The sequence below is a fragment of the Papilio xuthus genome, unplaced genomic scaffold (genome assembly GCF_000836235.2).
Source record: "Papilio xuthus unplaced genomic scaffold, Pxut_1.1 DF829660.1, whole genome shotgun sequence".
NCBI lineage: Eukaryota > Metazoa > Arthropoda > Insecta > Lepidoptera > Papilionidae > Papilio > Papilio xuthus.
Window position 1 is genome coordinate 1,815,123 of NW_013528989.1, and position 25,258 is coordinate 1,840,380.

Genomic DNA, 25,258 nt, shown 5'->3' on the forward strand with positions numbered 1-25,258 from the left:
AATATAAAGAAGTCTTACTTAAGAAATCTCCGATAGCATTAAATCTAACATCTTAATAAATCCAAGACCTATGGGTTTCAGAGACCAAAATCACCGTTTACAACATATTGTTATATCTCTCTATCTCTATTTTGTTTAATATAATGAAAAGGGATGAAGATATGTTTCATACAGAGATTTTTGTCTCAGAAACCAACAGTTGACGTTTCTTGGTTTTGCATTCGAGATATCGAGATTCTATTTGAGAAAAATTAACATTTTATAGGTAATTTGATTTTAATTGTATAATATAATTAATTATTACTTAACAGGGAGTTTAAAAGTTTTTTGACTATGTATTCAAGATAAGTAGAAAAAAAAACAATAATTTATTGTCTCTGTACATTGTAAAAGATTAAAACTAATCAGCTCATCACTGTAGGCCGATTTTTATCACTAGTTAAGTCTAAAAAAAAACATAAAAAATTGTCTATGGTTAAAAAAATGACATTACCATAATCGATTTTTAAATTAAGATCGAAAAAATCACTAATTAAATGGACTAGTATCGTTTTTAAGTACATACAAATGATATAAAAAATCTAACCAAAGTACCTTTGTTCGAGATTAAAAAACATTAAAGCATTTTTTATGGTTTAAGTTACTTGATAAAAAAGCAAAGCATCAAAACATAACGCACAAAAATATACACACATCCTCTATAAATGGATAGGCGATTGCTTGGAAACAACTTTTTGTTTCGTTCTTTAAACACGCATGTTGATATTACATTACAGTTCTATCTATATTATTAGTTCGAAACATCACCACTACAAACTGGTACTATCAGCGACAAAATGGCGATAATCAAATAGGCACAAAATACTTCGTCTTATAGCCATTTCATTTATAGAGTTCAATCAACTACATAAATACAACCTAAAGATAGTAGGGTTTTGTACATGTTTCAAAATGGAAAGTGAGGAAATTTCTCCAAAAAACGCCTCAAAGTTTTTTTTTTTTGCCTCATTTTATGCTCGCGTCTAATCTATAGATTAAACATTTATAAGATCCCTAAACATAAGTTGAAAATGGCGGGAAAAATATAATTCATTAGTGATTCAATATTAATAAACAATTTAATTTTATTTTATAAATTAACAAATAAAATTATAATTAAAAAATGACAAGAATTTTTTTCACAATTAATCGATTTTTAATTTAATTAAATAAATAATGTAAAAAGATAAATGATGTTGATGATGATAATGTTCTTTTAAATAGTGTACAATTCACGCCTTTAAGCCAGAAGAACCAACACAATCTTTTTCGCCATATCGGGAGATGGAACATAACGTATGGCGAGCCGCGTTGTTAGTCATAAATATAAAATCCACTAAATAAATAAGTACATAAGTTATTTATTTCTTTATAAAATATCTCTCATAGTATTTTGAGATAATTGATTAGAAATTGTATAAAATATTGTCAATTTTATACAAACTTTTAACGTATAGTGCAGGCTACACCTAAATAACAGTGCGTCTCTTTCTAAACCCTTAAGAGCGACAGAGACAATGTATCGTAAGTACGTATTTGAAATTGGAATAGACAACATTCAGTGTTGCCAACATAATATGGACGATTATGACATCTGTGGTGCATATTTAACAATTTACATACATTTATATAGTATGATTATTTAAATCTGTTAAAGCGACTTATTAAACATGCAATAAATGTTTTAAATATTGATTATTGTGACTGGTTAATTAAAAAAAAATTGAATAATTATGAAAAAAAGCACTTTAAAATATGTAACATTCTGATGATTTTTTAAGGTTTGGTTTCTGAGAACGAAACCTCTGTTAATATTGTCGTCCTTGTCATTATCTATGACGAAAACAGAGTTAACTAAATATTATAAACGTGGATTTTCGTCTCAGAAGCCAAACGCTAAGCTATTTAATGTTAAAAACCTACTTGTACGGGAACATAACAATTATATAATACTGTATGTAAGCTTATTTACCTGTATTTTTCATACAAAACACGTATATTATATAAACACATAATAAAAAACCTTAATATTTAACTTTCACATCGATTTACAGATATTTAGTGCCACAATAATTTTAATATAATAAAATTCCCCGATATTTTGGGAGATTTTTTTTAAACATCACCTGTATTACAATAGGACGTAGATATTATTATTTTTTGTAAATATGGCAACTATAAATGTGTATATAGCAACACTTCTTACTTTAGGAGTTTCTCCTGTTCATCAGGCTTGTCTCCATTCTTGTCTGGTGAGGCTCTCGCGAATGATGACCTGGTGAGCGGGGATGCCGACACCGGCATTGGGTTTGGTGACACCTGGAGAGTTACAAAGTTTTTTTTTAGGGTTCCTTCCAAAGGAAAAATAATGTTACCCTTATAGGATCACTTTGTTGTCCGTCTGTCAAGACCTTTTTTTTTTGCTAAAACGTTCGAATAGCGAAGTGACTGTTGCCCAAATATCGGCAATTGCAGATACGTTGCCTTTAATTTATTGAAGACGTAAGAGAATATTTTCCCTTCCTATGTCAACTCCATCAAAGTCTGTCTCTCTTCTGTCAAAGCAGGATGTTTGAGTTTTGTATGTCTGAATCCTTTGGTGCGATGTCTCGCTTTCGTTCCAAAGTCAAGTGTCAGTTCAATACAAAATAGTTCTTACCTGACGCGAAGGTGTCTTATGTTCACCGCTGATACTGATATCTTCATCAACAGACTGAAGCAGCTGGAATTTAAACGTTATTACATTGTAATAAGGTTTATAATTTAAGATCATCGGTGGCTCTGGGGTTAAGTACTTGACTTGCAATATGCAGGTCCTGGGTTCGAATCCCGCCATGTACCAATGTGTTTTTCTATTTCCGATTTACATATGTACATCTATGTTCTTACGGTGAAGGAAAATATCGTGATGCTGCACATATCTGAGAAGAAATGTCAAAGATATGTGTGAAGTCAACCCGCACTTGGCCAGCGTGGTTGACTATGACCTAGTCATATAACTTAGGGTAGGCTTCGACCCCTCGGCGAGGACGTATAGTGAGCTGATGATGGTACATACAACATACGACAAGGATATCCGACCTTGGGACATAAGTAAGACTACTTATTTTTTTAAACCGCGCGGTCGATGTCGCGGGCGACAGCTAGTTATATACAAAATAACCTACTGAATAATTCAATAGTATCTACGTAGTATATAAAATTCTCACGTTCAAGTTAAATCCTTTTTCTCTAAAATGCGTATTATTTTTGACAACTGCATCAAAACTAATTGTTCATTTTCCCGCCTTCTCTCATCTCTGTCGTCTATCTTGTCTATGTCATTTCGTTTAGAATCGATGTTTATAGATGTCAAATCGATATTATTCGATTTGTTTAACTTTAATTCTTCAGTATCGATTGAATTGATTTTTTTCAATTGTGAATCGATAAGTGTATTCGATTTTGTCGATTGGCATCCAGTATCGATGTCGGGAATCGATTTATTTCCGATATTATCGCTGCTCGATGACAGATTATGTATAATTAACAGAGATGAATCTGTACGGAATGTGGTTCTTTTCTTTTTACCACTTTGGTTCGAGTCTGGGAATATTTAGTTTTTTTTTTACTATGACTTGGAAATAGATAGTGACTTTATGACTTTACGTCTTTTTTAATTATTAACGAACGATTAAATACGTACTACAAAACTATGTGGAATTATATATATACAGGGTGTCCAAAAAGGTTGCGTACATAGGAAGGGGGATGATAGGGGTGGTCACAAGGGCCACCAGAAAAATAAGATAAAAATTCCCCTCTGGGTATTAAAAAAAATAATGGGCATTTTTTAAAAACTTAAAAATTTTACACCTTCTGGGGCAATTTTGTAACCAATGACCTACAAATATTGCTACATTTAAAAAAAAGCTATTATGTTATCGTCAATAACCCTAAATCAATATGAAATAAAAAATAAAACAATACAACTAACAAAGATTTTAAAGAAAATTAAAATTGCCCCAGAAGGTGCAAAATTTATTTTATTTTTCTGGTGACCCTTGTGACCACCCCTATCATCCTCCTTCCTATGTACGTAACCTTTTGGGACAGCCTGTATATATTTATTATCTACTTGTAAGTTTTAACCAAAATGATGATGGAACTAACAATTTAACTTATAGCCTAACCAAGAATATAAAAATCTTAGCTTAAATCCCCTTCAATCAGCTTTTTTATCCCTATCTAATCTTCACAAAGTAATTAGCGAGAGTTTTTAATATTACTGGTCAGACTATAATTTCTAAAAAATCCGTTAAACATCTTACAATTTTCCCCCGTAACTGGTTTAATCCAGAAATTGTTCTTCAAACATTCCGCACAGTTATTAGCGTCCAAATTATTAGCCAAATCATTTGACGAACTTGTGACGTCATCGCGCGTATCCAAAAAATCCGCCACCGATTTTGTTAGAGTTCGCCAACATTCGGATTTGGTGCTCGTGTTGGCCAATTGAGTAACATTCGACCAACGTTCTGGTATGTTCAAATATTGATTTGAACAGTTATATTGGTATTTCTCATTAACATTGTCCAATGATACGTATTTAGATTTAGGTATTTGCATTAATTCTATCGTATTCTTTGCTGGATTTAACTGTAAATATTTTTTAATTTAATAAATAATAGAGCGTCGTTGGCTCAGTGGTCAAGCACTGAGGTCACACACAAGCCCTGTACCAATGTGTTTTTCTATTTCCGATTTACATATGTACATTTATCCTATGTTCTTACGGTGAAGGAAAACAACGTGATGCTGCACATATCTGAGAAGAAATTCAAAGATATGTGTGAAGTCAACCCGCACTTGGCCAGCGTGGTTGACTATGGCCTAATCACCCTTAACTTAGGGTAGGCTTCGAGCCCCTCGGTGGGGACGTATAGTGAGCTGATGATGATGATGATTTTTTAATCTTACTAATATTATAAATGCGAATGTTTGGATGGATGTTTGGCTGAAGGTATGTCCAGAAAGGCTGAACAGATCACGCTGAAATTTGGCATAGATATAGAACATAGTCTGGAAGAACACATAGGCTACGGAACGACTTATTTACGGACGGAATCGCGGGCTACAGCTAGTGCAAATATTTAGTCTATGTTTTTTTTAAATTAAAAGTTGGCAAAAGAACCTGCCTATAGACATTCGCAATTGCAATGCGTAACCTTTAATCAACGGAGGAGTGAAACGCACAGAAATAAGATATTTTTCTCCTTCCAATGCGTTCCCTTCTCCGTCAAATCCACTGCACCTCCCATCAAATTCCTAATAAGAATAGAGTGCGAAGGGAAAGTGGATTAAAATTAAGCCTCCATCATTCATAATTTTGACAATGATGTGACACCAAAAAATGTCTATTATTCGTAAACGTCAATGCCAAAATTGACAGCTGTCAAAACTTAGCTGTCATTACTTTTTTAATTTTATAGTTTTTTTTTCTGCCACAGCCACAAGACGAAAGTAGTCGTTTCGTCATACTTGCATAATTATATTTTTATGACAATATTAACCACAGACTGCTTTATATAAAGAAATTACATACTTATGTACCCTAAATACGTTTCAATATAAAAACTTTAACAATACAACTAAAAAAATACAGAAAGCAAATAAAAATCGACCTTATTACTATTGTTTGTAGGTCCAATATCGTCTTTAAACATTTCAAGGCTCCGAGAGCGCAGTATACGACCAGTATGTATAGATTGGTTACCATTCCATGTTGCCTAAGGAAAGAATCAGAAATGTTACTAATATTATAAAATACGAATATACGGATGTTAGAAGATATCTCCAGAAAAAATGACATAGACGTAGAACATAGTCTGGAAGAACACATAGGCTAGTTTGTCGAAGCAAATTTAATTTTTTATTTAGCTTATTTTAAACACTACAACTAGACTTAGAGACTAGTTTTGTACTAGGATGGTTTACAAGTCTTATGGTGGTCCCTAAAAACTATAAGGCTATTAACTCTAAAATCTTTACTAAGGTCCGCCTTAAATGGCGATTAAATATCAAGTTAAGAGGTTTCTTACCTTATCAACTTCAGTATCAAATTGTTCATTAGTTGCACCTTTAGACAGCGCCCCTTTCTCCATTAGCGTAGCTCTCTTCGCCGCTAAGTATAGTGAACTGGAAATATACAAAAATATGTATGGATGGATGTTTGTATATGTCATAGATGTAGAACTTAGCCTTACAAAACACATATACTACTGATTTTATAAATTCCGCGCATAGAGTCGCGGGTGACAACTAGTATGTGACAATTCATAGTTTTTGAATACCGTCTCTTTTAAACTTTATCATCAAAGGATTTCTTGGCTTAAGTTTTATTATTACTATAATTTCGAGATATTATTTTCGACCCCCCAGGGGGTCATAATTTACAGCTTGAAATACCGATTTATATGTATTTTAATTTTTTTTTCATAATTAAACTTCGCGATTCAATTTTTACAATTTCACAACTCAGAGAACGTCGGTGGCTCAGGGGTTAAGCACTTGATTTGCAGCAGCTCCTGGGTTCGAATTCCCCCATGTACCAATTTTTACAAATGTAAATCCTATATTGTTACTGTAAAAGAAAACATGGTGATGCTGCACATATCTGTGAATGTCAAAGATATGTGTGAAGTGATGCACTGGACCAGCATTCACTATCACCTAGTCACATCACTTAAGGTAGGTTAGACCCTCAGTGGGGACGTAAGAGCTGATGATGATTTCACTTACCGTTTAACAGTAAGGTAATATAATTCAGTAATAGCTCGTACGGAGTAATCTGGTACAAACGTATGTCGTAACATCGAATCCATATTGATGTTCTGGAGGGACCCCATAGCTGATGGTGTTGGAGATTCCGCTAAAAAACCAACAGACATGGTGATTTTTTTTTATAAGAGTAGGAGACAGACGAGCATCGGGAACCGAGGTGTTCCATCACCCATGGACATCAAGACCACAGGAATCAGCAGCCTTTGAGATGGTGATACACTTGTTGCTTGTTGGATTCTAAGTCAGTTTGGAAATACCAAGGAGAGACCATTCCATAGTGCGAGGCAGGAAGTTTTCTGCACCCGGCTCGGGGATGTAAAGGGGAAACATTCCCTTTCTGTACGTCTCCCCTCTTTCTGTCTATTTAAGGTAGGCATTGCATTGATACTTGTTGGTGTATGGGAACAATTTTCCTATTTTTGTGAAATCAGATGGCTTGCTAACGCTACTTCTTACTAATATTATAAATGCGAAAGTTTAGATGGATGTTTGTTTGAAGATATCTCCAGAACGGCTGCATGGATTAATGAAATTTGACATAGATGTAGAACATAATCTGGAAGAACACATAGGCTAATAATTAAGTTTTTTTTAATTCCACGCGGACGAAAACTTACTTACATTTTTAAGATTTACAAAATTGAAAAAATAAAAAACATTTAAAAAATCTGCTCTGTTCTCCACGCCACTTTTAAAATCTGAAATGAACTCACCAACTCCAATGTTCTGTGTGAGAGCCTGAACTCCAAAATATGTGAATGGTCCAGCCTCGAACACCAGATTCTCCCGACCTACTGTCACCTCCACACGACCTTCCAGCACCAACACGAAGTAATCCACCTATATCAAACAACTATGACGTCACATAACCGATTCTAACATTGTTGTCAAGATTTGCCATCTCTTTCAAACTCTTTGAGAGAGAAAGAGATAGCAATAGTATTTGAAATTGCCTGTTTTTTTACACAGATCTTTTTAAATGGATAGGCTTCGGAACAGCTTTTGTTTCGTTGATACTATTGTCAATGACTCAGGGGTTTAAGCACTTGACTTGTCAGCAGGTCCTGGGTTCGAATCCCATCTAAACCAATGTGTTTTTCCATTTCCGATTTACATATGTACATTTATCCGATGTTCTTACGGTGAAGGAAAACATCGTGATGCTGCACATATCTGAGAAGAAATTCAAAGATATGTGTGAAGTCAACCCGCACTTGGCCAGCGTGATTGACTATGACCTAGTCACATAACTTAGGGTAGGCTCCGAGCCTCTCAGTGGGGAACTATAGTGAGGTGATGATGATGTTAGTGACAGTTTTCTATCTATAATATTAATTTGTATGTTACAAATAAGCACAAGAACTACATCTTATAGCCAGTCTATTCAATGTCAGTGTTTTTTTATACTTACCGGTTTCCCTTGCTGGAAGACGTAAGTACAGGCGTCCCGTTTGCTTTTATTCTTCACTTTAATATGTTGAATCACATCTTGTTTTAGTAAGCGACGTAACACCGTCTCCGATACTGTGTCAGGTCGGAATGCGTCTACACCTAGAATTAATATTTATAAAATAAATATTAATTTTAAAAAAGAACATCCTGTACTGCAGTATCTCACTAATCCGGCACCCTCCTTCCTCCCACTATACCTTTGCTCATCGGTCTAACCTCAAAACTTTTTTTTCTACTGAGAATAGTTTAAATTTAAATATTTAAAAAAACGCAAACACAATCAAAGAGATTTGAATAATAAAATTTTCATTACTTTTGACTTTTGCACTGTAATGCAGTAATCCGAACATTCCAATAATCCGGCACCGTCCATTTTTTAATAGTACCGGATTAGTGAGATTATTAGTTGGTTCTTGTAGTTGTTATATCTATATCTGTCTTTCCTGCCAGTGTATAATATGTGTGAGTGAATAAGATATACTGACTGGTGCTCAAAAGCTAAAATGTAAGCGAGAGTAAGTTATGCGTTGGTTCTTTGTCATATATATTTATCCCTGTCTTTCCTGCTAGTGTATCATATGTGTGAATGAGATATACTGACTGGTGCTCAGAAACTGGAATGTTGCGAGGGTTAGCTGCGGAGAGATGTGTATACGTTGGTTCTCGTGTCTCTCAGCGAATGCTGCGAAATCCTGTAGCTTGTTCTGAGGTCGGTTGCGACGACGCTTCGTGCGGTTGTCCACTGAAATATTTATATAAAAACTAGCGGACCCGACAGACGTTGTCCTGTCTACACGTCTTTAATTTGAATAAATTAATATGAAGTTAATATTTGATGAAAATTGTGAATCTAAACCATTCCCAGATCCCCTTGAACACACACAAAAAATTTCATCAAAATCGCTCCAGTCGTTTGAGAGAAGTTCAGTGACATACACACTCACAGAAGAATTATATATATAAAGATGGTCCTTCGAGACTGGATATTTTTAATTTATTACGCTATATTTACACAAACATTATTGCGTTGCTGATAATGAATAATTAATTTTAAAATTCTCGTCTGTCTGTCTGTCTGTAAGGTCGTGTTTGTTCCGGATAATATCAGAAACGGCTGGACCGATTTAGTCGAGACTTTGACTGGAAGGTAACTGATGCAGGCAGCCATATTCTGCACTAACCAAGTCTCAGGCGACCTTTAACGTTTAAATATGTATTGAAAAAATAATTTGTAGCATAATACACAATTGCATATGCGTTGCCTAATTTTAATCGACGGAGGAGAGGATGCACAAAAAGAAAATCATCCGGAAAGTACACTTCCACTTCCCATCCTTTACTTATAAGAAAAAGGGTGGGAAGGGAAAGAGGAGTAAATTAGTCCTCCGGGACGCACACTCATCAGACTGCACGTCTTCTGTATGGTCGTGGTATATCACTGGACGAGTCGGGACTATTCCTTCGAACATGTTAAAGTGGGCTCTACCATTTCTAATATAAGCCTAGTATACAAAGTCCTTCAAGCCGGATACTTACTGAAAACATCAGTTTCATCGACAATCTCAGCTTGGATCATCTCCTCGATGACATCTTCCAATGTGACAAGACCAATCGTCTCGTAGAAAGGATCTCCTTCCCCTTCATTGTTGATACGATGAACGAATGCCATATGTCCCTTATGACCTGAATAACAAAAATACTTATTAAACTTTAAGTTACTAATAATTTTAAGCTTAACGAGTTGAGCTAAACATCGATTTATGTTAAATCGATTCATATTTCAAATATATATGAAAAAAACTAATGTTTAAATAGAAAAAACCCTGCACAACATTGTTGATTTGAAATCTTACTATAATATTATAAATGCGAAAGTTTAGATGTATGTTCGTTAGAATGTATCTCCAGAACGGCTGCATGGATCTTGATGGAATTTGACATACATATAGAACATAGCCTGGAAGAACACATAGACTACTAATTATGTTTTTTTTTAAATTCCGAGCGGAAGGAGTCGCGGGCGACAAATACTCATTACTAAAAAATCTAAGAAATTGCAGTTCTAACTTAAAAAAAAAATTATATTATAAAATTAAGTTGTTGGATCTTGACGAAGTATCAAATGTGAATTATTATATAATAATAACCCACTTTTATTGCGAATAACTTATAAGCATGGTTGGTTTGCTGACTTTACCTTCTTTGAATTGTTTAAACATGACATCCAGGGTGACATCTTCAAAGACAAAATTGCAAGGGTTCTGATAATATTGGCAGAGGGTCTTCAACGGCGTGTTGTCATCAGGGTCCACGAATGCCAGGTCTTTGATGAACAGGACCGTAATAACATTGACCCTGCTACCTTCGTATACCGGAATACGCGAGTAACCTGGTGAAGATAAGTATTCTTGCTAAATTCATCAGCTCACTGAGGGTCTCCGAATCTACCCTAAGTGATACGTCTAGGTGATAGTGAGTGCTGGTCCAGTGCATCACTTCACACATATCTTTGACATTCACAGATACGTGCAGCATCAACATGTTTTCCTTCACACTAATAATATAGGATAAATGTACATATGTAAAACACATTGGTTCATGGCGGGATTCGAACCCAGGACCTGAAGATTACAAATCAAGTGGTCATCCCCTGACCCACCGGCGCTCTTGTTAACTCTCGCTCTCTGGTCAACAGAACGCATAAATTATGAGTTTGGGAGCGAGAACGTCGAGTGTACTGAGTAGACCGTTAGTAGACCGTGAGCAAACTGAATAGGCTTTCAGTAGATTCTATAAATCGTTTGTAAACTGAGTAGAAAACGAAGAGACCTAGTAGACCGTAAGTAAACCTAGTAGACCGTGAGACTAACCTGATTTAATAATCTCCGACATAGTCTCAAAGTCCAGAATCGATGTGATGGGCAGCATGAACGCGTCTTCTAGCTTCGTCATCACATCGGAGACGGTCTTCTTGCGTAATTCCAGAGCACCAGAGATGATGTTCACTTCATCTTTATCAAGGTCGTTGACATCAGTTGTTACCTTTGGGAGAAAGAATATAGTACGTTATTTGATTATTTTTTATTACAGAGGATGTAAGGGGTAAATAGGTCGGGTACTTTCTTACAGTTACAGTCGGAATAACACAATAATTTATGAAGACTTTATATTTGAAGTCTCAAGAGATATTAGTTTTTTTTTAATAAATGGGATTATAGTAAATCGCAAATATCCATTTGTATTATAGTACAATGCGCTCAGCCTTATTCTAATTTAAATAATATAGTTGTATACTTTTACAAAATAAATAGAATATGTCAAATATACATAATTTTATATATATATTTCGATGTTCATATTACAGTTTGTTATATGTTTTTCTATATGTAACTGTCCACTATTATTGAAGAAATTAAAAAAAAAAACTGTAAAAACAATTCGTTAAAATATATTATTTGTTTGGATTACATTATCCAAATCTACCCCTTACACCCTAAAAACAACAATAAACCTTTTTTAAATGCCAATTCGTCTCACGGATGCATACAAAGAATTTGGAAAAGATCGGACGCAGGGTGTCGAAACGACCCCCCAAAAGGTCAAATCGACCTACCGGGGGTCAAATCGACCCGACAAAACGTCTAGCATCCCAGCATGCATTACACGTGGTTAAGAAATATATCTACTTACCATATGCTAACCATCCATGTGAGACAGAGATAAATAATATTAATAAACATACATAGAAAAATAAATAAAATCCAATCAAACAAGTTGTTCAGATAAATAAAATATATTTTTTATCCCAACTCGAAGGACCATATTAAATATTAAGTATTTATTATTTAACATATAAAATTCACGTGACACAATGCTAGCGATCATACCGAAATGGCTTAACCTATTTTTATGATTTTTTTTTAATATTAGCAGTTTTTTTGTACATTTACTAATATTACTTTTACCATTCCAACTAAGCTCTAATCTTGTGCTAGGATATGGTTTACAATAGTCGAATAGTGGGATTCGAACTCCCGACCTCGTGATCGGTAATCCGTACCCTTAACCATTAGGCTATTGACGCTTGATTCATATATGCATATTCAGTACTGAGAATCGGCTCCTATTATTTGGTCCCATACGAACGGAGTCGCAGGCGACAGCTAGTTATCATTATTAAGTAAAAATACTGGCAATTCTATTGGCAAAGATGCTATTTAAAATACAATAAGCAATATTTCATACATTGTGATACTACACAGGTGTGATTTTTGGCATCGAATTACTTTAGGGTGTCTGATTTAATAGCATATATATTACATATAGCTATCTCTTTCATTCTTATTAATATAATGGAGACAACAATATATAAAAGAAGTGTTACTGCAGTCAAATTTACTGTAATTAAAATAAAATAAAACCAATTTTCAAACAGTTTTCATCATCATCAGTTCACTATAAGTCCCCACTGAGGGTCTCGTTACCCTAAGTGATGTGACTATGTCATAATGAATGCTGGTCCAGTGCATCACTTCACACATATCTTTTAAATTGTTGAATCTCGTTCAGAAGAATTTACTCTGATAAATGCGGTATCAAGTCTTTTGTAATGTATAGTGAGCTGATGAGGATTGGTACCTTTAGCTTAGCTGACGGTATGTTAAAAATAATATATACACATTTATACAAATTTGGATGGATGTATGTATTTTCATCACTGTATAATTCTAGAACTTTTTTTTTATAGGAGAAGGGGGCGAACGAGCAACGAATCGCCTAAAATTATTTGATCCGATGCCAGAGGTACCGCAGATGCGTTACCTGCCTTTAAGGGAGTACGCTCTTTTCTTGAAGGACCCTAAGTCGTAACTTCTAAACGGATCTAAATGAAATTAGGATTAAATGTAGATTAGAATCTACCTATAAAGGATAAGTAATTTTTAATTATTTTCAGACGAAGTCGCGGGCAACAGCTTGTGTAGCAAAAGTGTGTTTATTATCTTACCTTAACAAGTTCTTTCAAACGTTCTCGGTTATAAACGCTGCCTATCTCTTCACCTAGGAAATAGTCTAGGAGCTTGCTGACAGGATACGCCATGGGGGCGGTAAGAGCCATCACCGCCTGGAAAAAACATTATGCTATTAAGTTTTAAAAATTATTACGAAACCTTATTTTGTTAATATTCTTACTAAACTTTTTTTTAAATCTCTTATCTCCCTTTAATAAATCTTACTACTCGTAATATTATAAATGCGAATGTTTAGATGTATGTTTGAAGATATCTCTTAAATGGCTGCATAGATATCGCTATAATTTGACATAGATGTAGAGCATAGTCTGGAAGAACACATTGGCTACTTATTAAGTTTTTAAATCAGCGCGGACGGAGTCGTGGTTGACAGCTTGTAAATAAATAAAATATGAACTGATAACTGCTTTTTTATCGAATCGTAATATTTATATAAACTAACTGTGGTTTTCTGAGACCAAAATCTATATTCAAAACATATCTCTGTTTTGTCAAACTTGAAAAACAAAAATTACAGAAGATAAAGGTTAGTAAAAAAACATAAATTATCAGTTTATAATGTATAGATTACTACACGTCCATACTGTAAGGCAGACTCTTCCAAAGTGGGCGATAACGCCCCCTTGTGGGCGCTGCAAGTCTCAAGGGACTCAAGGGAGGGAGGTAAGAGACCCAGAAAGAAAATGGGGGCGTTGTGTAGGCCTGGGAGGTGATTTGTAATTTTATTTAGCTAGGAGGCCTCTTAGACAACAACTGCATGAGCTCTCGACTCTCAACAACTTGTGAACATCAACTAATATAATTAAAAGATTGCTTAAACTAATACGGGGGCGCTAAAAAAATATTTATTCTCAAAGTTGGCAGTAGACAAAATAAGTTTGGTAACCACTGCTGTAAGGGAACATACCCATACTACGTGACCTATTTTTTTTTTTCGACCCCTCTCTCCTCCCGCTGACCACTCGTAGTACATGCCAAGACCCGCCCCCCTTCAGTTTTTACGTAGTAATTCATAATTATGATTTTTAATAATTTTGGCCAATTTAATTTTTTGGCTCATAATCGTCTTTTAGCATAAGACTGCATGCATACTTAAATTATGTGGTGTGGACGCGGTAGTTATGTGGGATTCTCCACCATAACGGAGGCATACCCACTAAACCTCTCTGTTCCTCTAACGCATCGGGACGGGGCCACGGGCACGCTTTCGCACTCGTCCGCGACCAAGGACGGGTCACGTAGTATGAGTACGTTCCCTAAGCTCAGAGTCAGCTAAGTAACTTACCTTAGTAACCATAATTGTCTTTGCACCAATCATCAATCCATGTCTCGAACAAATCGCCTGAGGAGTTATCTCACCCAATAATACAATAGCAAGTGTTGATAATATCACAGCAAATAGACCAGAAGTCAAACCATCAAGGAGTATCGTAAACGTTGAATTAACCGCCACGTTACCTAAAAGTATACTACAGAGCAAATAATTCCCATGATCTCTAACCGGCATAATAGCCCTAGAGCATTTCCTCTCCTTATCTGTCCCTGTATTTGAAATTATCTTTAATTCCGTTCTATCTAAAGACATCAAACCTAAATTTAAACCGGAGAATAAAGCTGAGAATCCCAAACATATAACTATAAGAGTCAATGTTGCCCATAACGGTAACAAATTGTTATGCGTCGCCAACATTGTCCATGTATCGAAACCCATATGTACATATTTATCTTCGTCTTCATCAGGACTTCTTGCACCGAATTTTAAATTCTTCGCACAAACGTATAATTTCGGACCGTTTATTGGTTGTGGGGCGGTTAATTCGAAGAGTGCTGTGTGTGGGAACAAAGAGTCTTCTTTGACCTGAAAATTATTGCAAAATAAAAAAAATATATAACACTGGCCACAAACATTATTCTAACCATAGACCTAAAAAAAAAGTTTTAATTTTTATTACGTCTATAATTTTAACAACAACCTATTATAGTGTGTCTATTTAATATGGGTTAGTTTTACAACTGACGCCGATAAAGTATAGAATTAATTTTGTATGATGATTAATGTTGTACTTAATGGACGGTTGTCATAGTGTCGAACCATCGAGCATAACGAATAACTGTGAACTATCGAGAATCGATATTGTTATAAGATTAATGGAACAAATGGGTACTATATAACTTTTTCTATTTATTGCAGTTATTTGGCTATGTATCGCATAATTAATTAAAAAAAATTAAATGCATTTCTTTTTTGTTTGTCAACAAAACAATTTTGGGTTTAAGGTTTTATTTTATTATATGCTTATGAAAGATAACGAAGGCATAGAAAGAAACAATTTAATTTATAATGAAATTCAAAAACAATAATCACGAAATTTTCGATTGCAAGTCCTATGAGAACAACCATCGAAAATCGATAAAAATATTAATCGATTTTACTTAACCCATCTCTAGTGAATTGTCAAGTTCATTATCAAACTAATATATCTTAAATAGACACACTATATTGATGGATTGATAGGAATAATAAATTTGTATTGGAATTATGACAATACTAAATCGATGTATAAAAGAAATTTCTGTCAAACTTTACGTTCGTCCAAAATCTTTTACCCGACACTTAAGATATGACAGTTATGAAGTTAATAGTTTTAAAAACACTGTTTATACATACCATATACTCTCCTTTAACTAAAAACTTGCACGGCTGACCATAATCCATGGGATCGTGAGTAAAGGCTATTACGGTCCTTCGAGTCAGACCTTGACCAAAAAGTCTAAAGACAAAAGATACAGACAATTAATGAAATTAACTATTAAATAACAACAAGAATTCATTAATCGATTTATCCATAAAACTGCAGAAGAATACGAATCGAATGATATCTCTGACTAGAAAATACCACAAGGAATCAAACAAAAATCTGTAAAAAAATCGATTAAGCTGTTAGGTCTAGGAAAAGCGCAATAAAACAAGAACCTATTTATAAATTGAATATACGAAGTTCATTTCTAAGAGAAAAATCTCTATATTAAACATATCTTCATCCCTCTTATTATCTTTAACATAACAGAGATAACAATTTATTTTTTAATTTGATTAATCGAGTAAAATGGTTATGCATACCTTAATGTAAATCCACTCCCTGCAAGCACGCTCGGTATACCTTCATCTATAATAATGGGTTCCTTATCAGACCTTTCAATTCTTAACCCCTCAACAACTATTGGGACAGGATCAGCTTTGACAGTTGTAAAAAACGGCACCCTAGAACTTGTCTGTCTCCTCTGCTGTCCATTTCCATCATCATGTTTAATCTTATCATCTATTTTATCATCGAAAGGACCTATAATATCATCAGCAGTCTTTATCTCTTCAAAGCTATCTTTATTCTCTCTGTTTATAATTTCTCGTCTATATCTATATCTTCCGTTGGGTTTTGTTTTAATTCTAGTATTAAACGGATCATCAAATTCAAATTCGTGTGGGTCGAATGTTTCTATTTTAGCTGGATCTTGGTCTATATCGTTCAGTGGGATGTAATTATCATTCATTAGTACTTCAACATCGTCTCTCTCTTTTCGTTGTCGTTGTGTATTTGGCAGATAATTGACATCTATATCGTGTGATAGATCAACCCAATTTGTCGAGTTTTCGGAAATTTCATGAATCGAATCCTTTTGTTTTTCATTTGTTCTGTAAGACAATTGAAAAATTTAGCTGTGGCTTTTTATAGGCGACATGACATCGCCCTCGTTCACTCCTAGCTTGAAGACCAGAGCCGATGGCTAAGATTATTTATCTAGAACATTTACATATATCCGACGTTCTTACGGTGAAAGAAAACATCGTGATACTGTACCATATTTGCGAAGAATTTCAAATATATGTGTGAAGTCAACCCGCACTGGGTCAGTTTGTCACTATGGCATAGTGACCTAACTTAGGGTAGGCTACTAAACCCTCAGTGTGGACTTAGTGAGCTGATGATAACAAAGGATGTCTTTATGTATTTTTTCAATGAATGATAAATTCGGGAAATATATGAATGTAATAATACGAGTGGCAACCCTAAATTGTAACAAGCATTCACAAAATATGAATGATCCAAACAGATTAAACTCATGTAAAAGATAAAGCGTTTTATGTATAGATATAAAATACATAAGACGTTGCATAAACACTAGCAGTTGCACGCGACATTGTACGCGTAAAATTAAAAATATCATGTAATAAATATAACCTATATCACCAGGGGATAGCGTAGCTTCCAAACAGTATAAGAATTTATCAAATCAGTTCAATAGTTTCGGAGCCTATTCAATGGAAACATACAAATCTTTTCTTTTTATTATCCACGAAGGAGATATGGAATTAAAAAATATATCAAACTTATTGCATTGCAGGGATGGCAAACCTTTTATCAACTTTTTTTTTTTTACGTTTTATAAGCCAGCGCTTGACCACGATCCCACCTGGTGAAGTGGAGACTTGGTCGAAAGATGGTACGCGCTAGCTTAGTAAGTGCCTATTCACTCTACTTTTGAAGGTCCCAATATCATATTTGGACGGAAAAACAGAGGCTGGCAACTTGTTCCAATCCTTTGCGGTACGCACAAGGAACGATGCTTCGAATAGCTTAGTTCGAACGCGCGGTACCTCTACCACAAAAGGATGGATTCCCGCCGTATGCCTGAACGTCCGGTGGTAAAATGGTCATGGGGGAATTAACTCGTGTAAAAAACTTGCCATCAAATAATTTTGACTTTGTGATTATTGGAACATCCTGTAGCATTCACTTGCGTTCGCAATCACAATTTTTAGTTGTGCTTGTGTGACACATCACGCTTGCCAAAGATTTATCACCCCTGTATATAGGACATTAGTAATAAAATACAAAAAAACAACGGACAAACAGATTTTTTTTATCCAGAGTTTAAGCAGTTTTTTTTGCGGGTTTTTACTTTGGATTGTAAAATATAAGATTCAAATAGACAGCAAAGTAATCTACATAAAAAAGTATGAAACACATCTGACGGACATAAAATCTATCCTATGACGTCATCGCATATTCATAAGGGTCCATTCAGACTATGGCGGAGAACAGAGTTATATCGTAAATCGAGCTTGCACTTTTTTATCAAGACCAAACCAAAGACATGAAAAGTAAAATTAAACCTTCTTACAATCGTATAAAGTTCAATTTTATTTGCAATAAAAATATTCGTATCGTTCCTGAACGCTAACTCATAGTGAAAAACGTAATAAAATTACTTCCGCAATTATAAAATGATTGATCGTGGAATGTGCTCTCTATTTCCATCGACCTTGCTTGGAATGTAAAGCTGTGTACACACTGAGAATGGTAAACAATCTATTTATAAAAGGTATAGGTCTAGGTCTTGACAGACAGACGGTCCGACAAAGTGATCCTATAATGGTTCCGTTTTTTTCCTTTCGAGGTACGGAGCCCTAAAAAGTGAATTATCAATACAATTTCTAAACGTCAATAGCCTAATGGTTAAGGGTACGAATTTCCGATCACGAGGTCGGGAGTTCGAATCCCACTATTCGACTATTGTAAACCATATCCTAGCACAAGGCTAGAGCTTAGTTGGATTGGTACAAGAAATATTAGTAAATTTACAAACAAAATCTGCTAATATTAAAAAAAAACTAGCTAAAAAAACTTAGTAACCTTCAAACTATATTCCTGACTTGCGTTGCCATGCGTCCGGATAAAGCTGGACTTAGATACGATTTTTGATTGCTTGTCCGGCCAAAAGAAACGATGTCCGGGTGGTCCGGCTTCTGTTAGACTTTTTACATATCGCAAACGAGTGACTTACATACAATTTTTTGTCGTACCTATTAATACTAAAACGAAATCGTCAATAACGTAGTGTCCGGTCTTTCTACCAAATGTCCGGCCAAACTGGCTGGTCCGGCAACTCTATTCCTGACTATGTTCCTACAGACTATATTCTACATCTATGCCAAATATTATCGAGATCCATTGAAGAGTTTTGCAGATACCTTCTAACAAACATGTATCCATCTAAATATTTATAATATTAGTAAGTTTTTTTTTTAATTAAAAGTGATATCATACGGACATTTATTCTTATTATAGTAAACCTATTACTGTGAACATTACGTTTGAATATTTTCCATTACGTCATGTTTCACGTATTATTTTCCTCGCTACGACTGAACTAATTCGCGATCGACCGGTTGACCACCCCTGGTGATGTTAACCTTCTATACCACTTAACCTATATACGTCGTGTAACCCAGCATTATGTAAAGATTACAAATTATATATAACTCGGTATATAACCGTGAGCATAATAAATGACTGACTAATGGTTTCTAATATCAAAATTTGAATATAAAACATATCGTCATCCCTGTCATTATCTTTGACAAAACAGAGATAAAAATATTGCTATTTCAAAACGACTCGATTAATGTTGAAAATACATATATATTTGAGTCAATTCTTTGAAGGTATATAACAGATAGATGTCAAGTTACGAAAGTTAATTGATATCAAAAAATAAAATAAAATTGGAGTGTCTATATGTAATACTAAAAAAAAAACGTATATATGATGCACTGGCTGTCGCCCGCAACTCCGTCTGTGTACTTCCAGACTATATTCTACATGTGTGCCCAAAACAAACATCCGTCTAAACATTCGCATTTATAATATTATTAAATGATTGCGTAACTAATAACGAAAAAACAATTTTTATAATTTCTGTCTGTAAGGTCGGATTTGTTAAGGATAATCTCCAAAACGGCAAATCTGATTCTAACGGAACCTGGACTGGAAGGTAGCTGATGCACGCGAGCATATTATAAACTACTTAATTCTGCTCAAAACATCTAACATATCTTCGTCTCCTCTCGTTAAGACAATAATGCATTTCTGGATATTATTGGACCGCTAAATTTATTTTTAATTTTATCACCAAAGAGTTTATATATTTGTTACCCAGTTGACAATTTGCCAGATTCACCAGACGGCGTCTTTATATCAATATTGCTATATAAATAATAAACATTGGGACAAATGCCAAAGATAATCAGGACCAATAGACTTTAGGAGTCAGAGAAGTTCCAACCGATGACTCGACACGTAGTTAGACAACAGTGGTAGAGCCCGATTTAACATCTTCACACGAATCGGCCCGGCTCGTCCGGTGAAATACCACGACCACACAGAAGACAGGCGTCAAGTGGAAGCAATTCCGCGTGCAGTCTGATAAGTGTGCGTCCCGGAGGCCTAATTTAGTCCTCTTTCCCTTCCCACCCTTTTTCTTATAAGGAAAGGATGGGAAGTGGAAGTGGACTTTCCGGATGAGAGGATGCATGGAAAGGGAAGATATTTTCTTTCTGTGCATCCTCTCCTCCGTCGATTTAAGGTAGGTAACGCATATGCAATTGCGTATGTCTATGGGAAACGGTCACTTTTTTTTTCGATTTCAGGTGGCCGCTCGCTCGTTTGCCGCCTTTTGATATAAAAAAAAAAGTTTTTGTGGCCATCTGAATTTGGTGATATGATGAAGCGACTGCCTATAGACATACGCAATTACAGATGCATTACTTTAAAGCCATTGGTTCCCAAACTTATTTTGTCTACTGCCCACTTTGAGAATAAATATTTTTATAGCGCCCCCATAATTTCACATATTTATAAACCACTGTAACTTCAAATTAATTAATTATTGTGACCTATATATGTATATTAACGGAGAATTCTAAACGATACTTTTACTATAACCCGCAACTTGAGACCTGCATCGCCCACAAGGGGGGGTTATCGCCCACTTTGGGAAAGACTGCTTCAAACCGACGGAAAAACGACGCTTAGACCTAAGATGTTCCCTCCTCGGCCATATCCACACAACGTGGATTAAAACTAGGCCTCTGGCATGTACAAACACTGTACTCGGAGTTGCTTCCGCTTGACGTGTGGACGTATGGTCGTATCTTCTGTATGGTAGTAGTATTCCACCAGTCGAATCTACCCGATTTGAATTAATACAGCGTATAAGAGTTATCATTGCCGACATTTTTTTATTCATTGTCACCTCATTTTCAACGTATTTGATAAACACTAGAGTAATGTGTGTAAAATTATAATTTTCATTCAGTGTTTGTCGTTTCAAACCTGGGTCAATGCCAGGCGTACGTCATTCTGTAGTTGGGGATTTGTGTCAGTGGTATTTTGGGTCTCCAGTAAGTCATTAAGGTTACGTAATTCCCAGAGAGGCCCAAAGGGCTTTGGATCGCTTATATTTCTCTGTTACAACAAATAGGATATGAAATATTGGCATAAAACTGTCGTCACAAAATTTAAATAGCCTATAATATTTCCAGGTGCATCAGCCACTTCCGGACATTCATCATCGGCTCGTACGTCCCCAATGAGGGTTCGGAGCCTACCCTAAGTTAAGGGTGATTGGGCCATAGCTAACCACGCTGGCCCAATGTGGGTTTTGTGGGACTTTCCGTACATTACCTCGCAGAAAATGCTGCCTTGCAGACAGAATAAAGCCAAAAATTTTAAATATTATTCTTTATTACCTACGTATATACGACACATTTTTTTCAGCATTACATTCAGACAATTCAATTTTATTAATATGTATAGATGTTTTTAGCAATCAAATATCTTTTCATTATCGGTTCAGTCGTTATGAAATAGCTCACCGTGGAGTCCGAAATCCCCTTTTAAAACATATTTTATCTCTCTTTTGTCAAAGATAATGAAAAAACGGCTAAAACATTCACGTATATACGTCCGGTGGCGACACCGACTTGTTTCGAGTCCATCGGGGGCAATTCATCGGGGTGAGCGACGGTATTACGCAGCCCTTCGCTCTCTCTACGAAATAATACCAGTCCCACTCACCCTGATAAATTCACCGGATGAACATACGATAGTGTTTAAGGCATTTTTATATACGTTTTAACTATATAACCATTAGTAGGGCAAATATATCGTCAAACAAACATTCTATATATAACTACGTCTAAAAGTGTCGGCGCCCGATAGACCTTCAGTTTTTAACGAGCGTTTCATATTTTATCATCGGAAGTTTATACGTAACTGTATCTATTTGAGTACCCTACCAAGGTTCCCCAGACACGGGCCTGTACGTATTATCTTTATGTTCAATGCCATTAAGATTTTTCGTGTGATACTTTCAAACGAATGGTTTTTACAACTTTCAGGTGCGTATACGCATATCCAATAGCGTCGTTAGGGAAGTCCAGTACCGCCCAGGGCACCAAAGGAGCACTAGAATATACAAGGGGAGGTATGGAGCCCCCTAAGATACCCCTATCTTTACCTGGCATGTCTCTTATCAATAAAATAGTTAAATGGTCATTTAAATAGACACTTAGTGTAGATTAGATATTTAACATCTTCACTAAATAACTACATAACACTAATTTTTACATAAGAACACCCTTATCAAAGAATGTTCTAGAAATGTCTCAATACAGAATCTTCATATTCTTTAGTTACTTTCATGAATGTAATTCATTTCGAGCAAGAACAGCGCGAACAAAAGGAGCGTCGGTGGCTCAGGGGTTAAGCACATGACTTGCAATCTACAGGTTCTGGGTTCGAATCCTGCCATGTACCAATGTGTTTTTCCATTTCCAATTTACATATGTACATTTATCCGACGTTCTTACGGTGAAGGAAAACATCGTGATGCAAACTGCACATATCTGAGAAGTAATTCAAAGAAATGTGTGAAGTTAACCAACCCGCCCCCACTCCGAGCCCCTCAGTGGGGACGAATAGTGAGCTGATGATGAGGAACAGCGGAGAGAATGCATACAAAAGCTAGCTTGGCATAATCTCTAGTTGCTTTTGTTTTTAAAAAAGAAAAAAATTATGACCATGACATAATTTACTTCAGTTTTATGACTTTATAAACATTACACATTATTCTATTTATAACAGTGATTGCTTATTGTGTGTGTGTTTTAATATGTGGAAAAATGCATTAGAGCTCTGTTAGACATGAAAACTATTTGTCTGGTGTATCAGTCTCGGGCTTATTAATGTTCACCTATTCTATAATAACATGAGTTTATATCGACTGAACCAGTGGTTCCCAAACTTATTTTGTCTACTGCCCACTTTGAGAATAAATATTTTTTTATCGCCCCCATATTTTCACATATTTAAAAACTACTATAACTTCAAATTTAATTAATTAATTACTGTGACCTATATATGTATATTAACGGAGAATTCTAAAGAAAACTTTTACTAAAACCCGCAACTTGAGACCTGCAGCGCCCACAAGGGGGCATTATCGCCCACTTTAGGAAAGAGTGAACTAAACTATCAATATGTTATTACTAAATATTACTTCAGGTGGTCAGAGCAATCATAATTTTACTTCAAGCATTCTGTACTTTAGCTTCTTGAGTACATTACATTGGCTTAATCAGTGTGTGTCACCATCATCTCACTATACATCTCCACTGAGGGTCTCGGAGCCTACCCTAAGTTATATGAATAGGTTATAGTCAATGTTGGTCAAGTGTGTCACTTCACACATATCTTTGACAATTCTTCACGGATATGTGCAGATTGCATTACTATGTGTATTCACAAAGTTGTTATTTTCAAATGTTATTTTAGTACTTTTCACTTAAAGATAATTGTTTTGTACTATTATATAAATCAGTCATTACAGGACTGGACACTCCCTTATGTAAGTTCGACTGTAGTTAGTTAGCCAAATAAAAAAAAATCTTGAAGAATTGATATTAATGTAATTTTCAAGAAAAATGAACATTCGTGTAAGAGGATTCTTACATACGTATTCAAAATCAATATTTACGGCGATAGACAATAGATAAACACAGACACATGTTAACTTTTATTATTTATTTTACTTACGTGTTCCTTTCATCCTTGGGCGCTACTACATCGTTTTTCGGATCTAAAAACAATTTAGCACCTTGGTGGATGTATTTCCATCTCGAATGAACATTTTTTTTCTGTGGATCTTGTAAACAGAAATATATTTTTCCATTTAAATTTGGCACAACTATTTCCAAGCGCGTATCCTTTTCGCTCGTCTCGATGTGTTTTATTTCATAATTAGGATATAATTCACCACAATCACTGCCCACAGAAGCTGCACCAGGAGTTAATCTCCAAGAATAATGACCGAGGAACTGAACACCGCGCACGTGCAATAAATAATTACAGATCGAATCTAAACATTGTTTACTCTCCACTTCTAAATTAATTATCCATGGATTTCCTACACTGGCCTCTTCACTGTACACTTTTAAAATTAAATAAAATAATAAGCCACAAGTCCGCAACACTTTAGATACTGGTGCCATTTTTTAAGCGACGCTGAGATTAAACGTAGAAAACATGCAAGCGCAACGTATATTTACTTATACATCGACATGTTTCTAACGTTTGACAGTTCGGCGGCAATTGTTGCCGGAACTACGGCGTCTATGGCAGGTGAGTAGGTAAAGATGACATTAATGTATCACATCCGGTAGAAAACTAAAAAATGCGTAGCGCACTATTTAGATTACAGTAGAATGCCAAAAATTGTCAGAATAAAAATCAAAGCAAAGACATTGCCGCCACTTAAATCCTGCACTCATGTACTGTATTAACACTTCATCATTTTCTTCCCCTGATTGCATGTCATTAATATACTGGAAGCTTGCCTTGTACGCAAAGGTAAGCAGGGCCACCATAACACATTTCGTAACGGTTTTAGATAGCTTAAAGTGAAAATTTAATGATTTGAGTTGTATTATGTAAGGAATTTAAAAACATAAAAGAAATTAAATCATCTGTCATTATTCCTATAAAGACAGCTGTTTTTTGACAGCTTCCTCATAT

At 35.2% G+C, this 25,258-nt stretch overlaps 1 protein-coding gene across 1 annotated transcript; it reads right to left on the reverse strand.

Annotated features, from left to right (window-relative positions):
• Positions 1-1,298: 1,298 nt before the first annotated feature.
• LOC106116158 (metal transporter CNNM4) lies at positions 1,299-24,843 on the reverse strand. The gene is made up of 15 exons (XM_013309906.1): positions 24,281-24,843; positions 16,465-17,034; positions 16,012-16,114; positions 14,629-15,201; positions 13,319-13,435; positions 11,184-11,355; positions 10,511-10,702; positions 9,850-9,996; positions 8,915-9,055; positions 8,273-8,412; positions 7,575-7,701; positions 6,820-6,949; positions 6,120-6,216; positions 2,699-2,761; positions 1,299-2,358 (listed from the first exon to the last, which is right to left on the reverse strand). The coding sequence occupies exons 1-15, from the start codon at positions 24,733-24,735 to the stop codon at positions 2,242-2,244; spliced, it is 3,144 nt and encodes a 1,047-aa protein (XP_013165360.1). The 5' UTR covers positions 24,736-24,843; the 3' UTR covers positions 1,299-2,241.
• Positions 24,844-25,258: the final 415 nt, after the last annotated feature.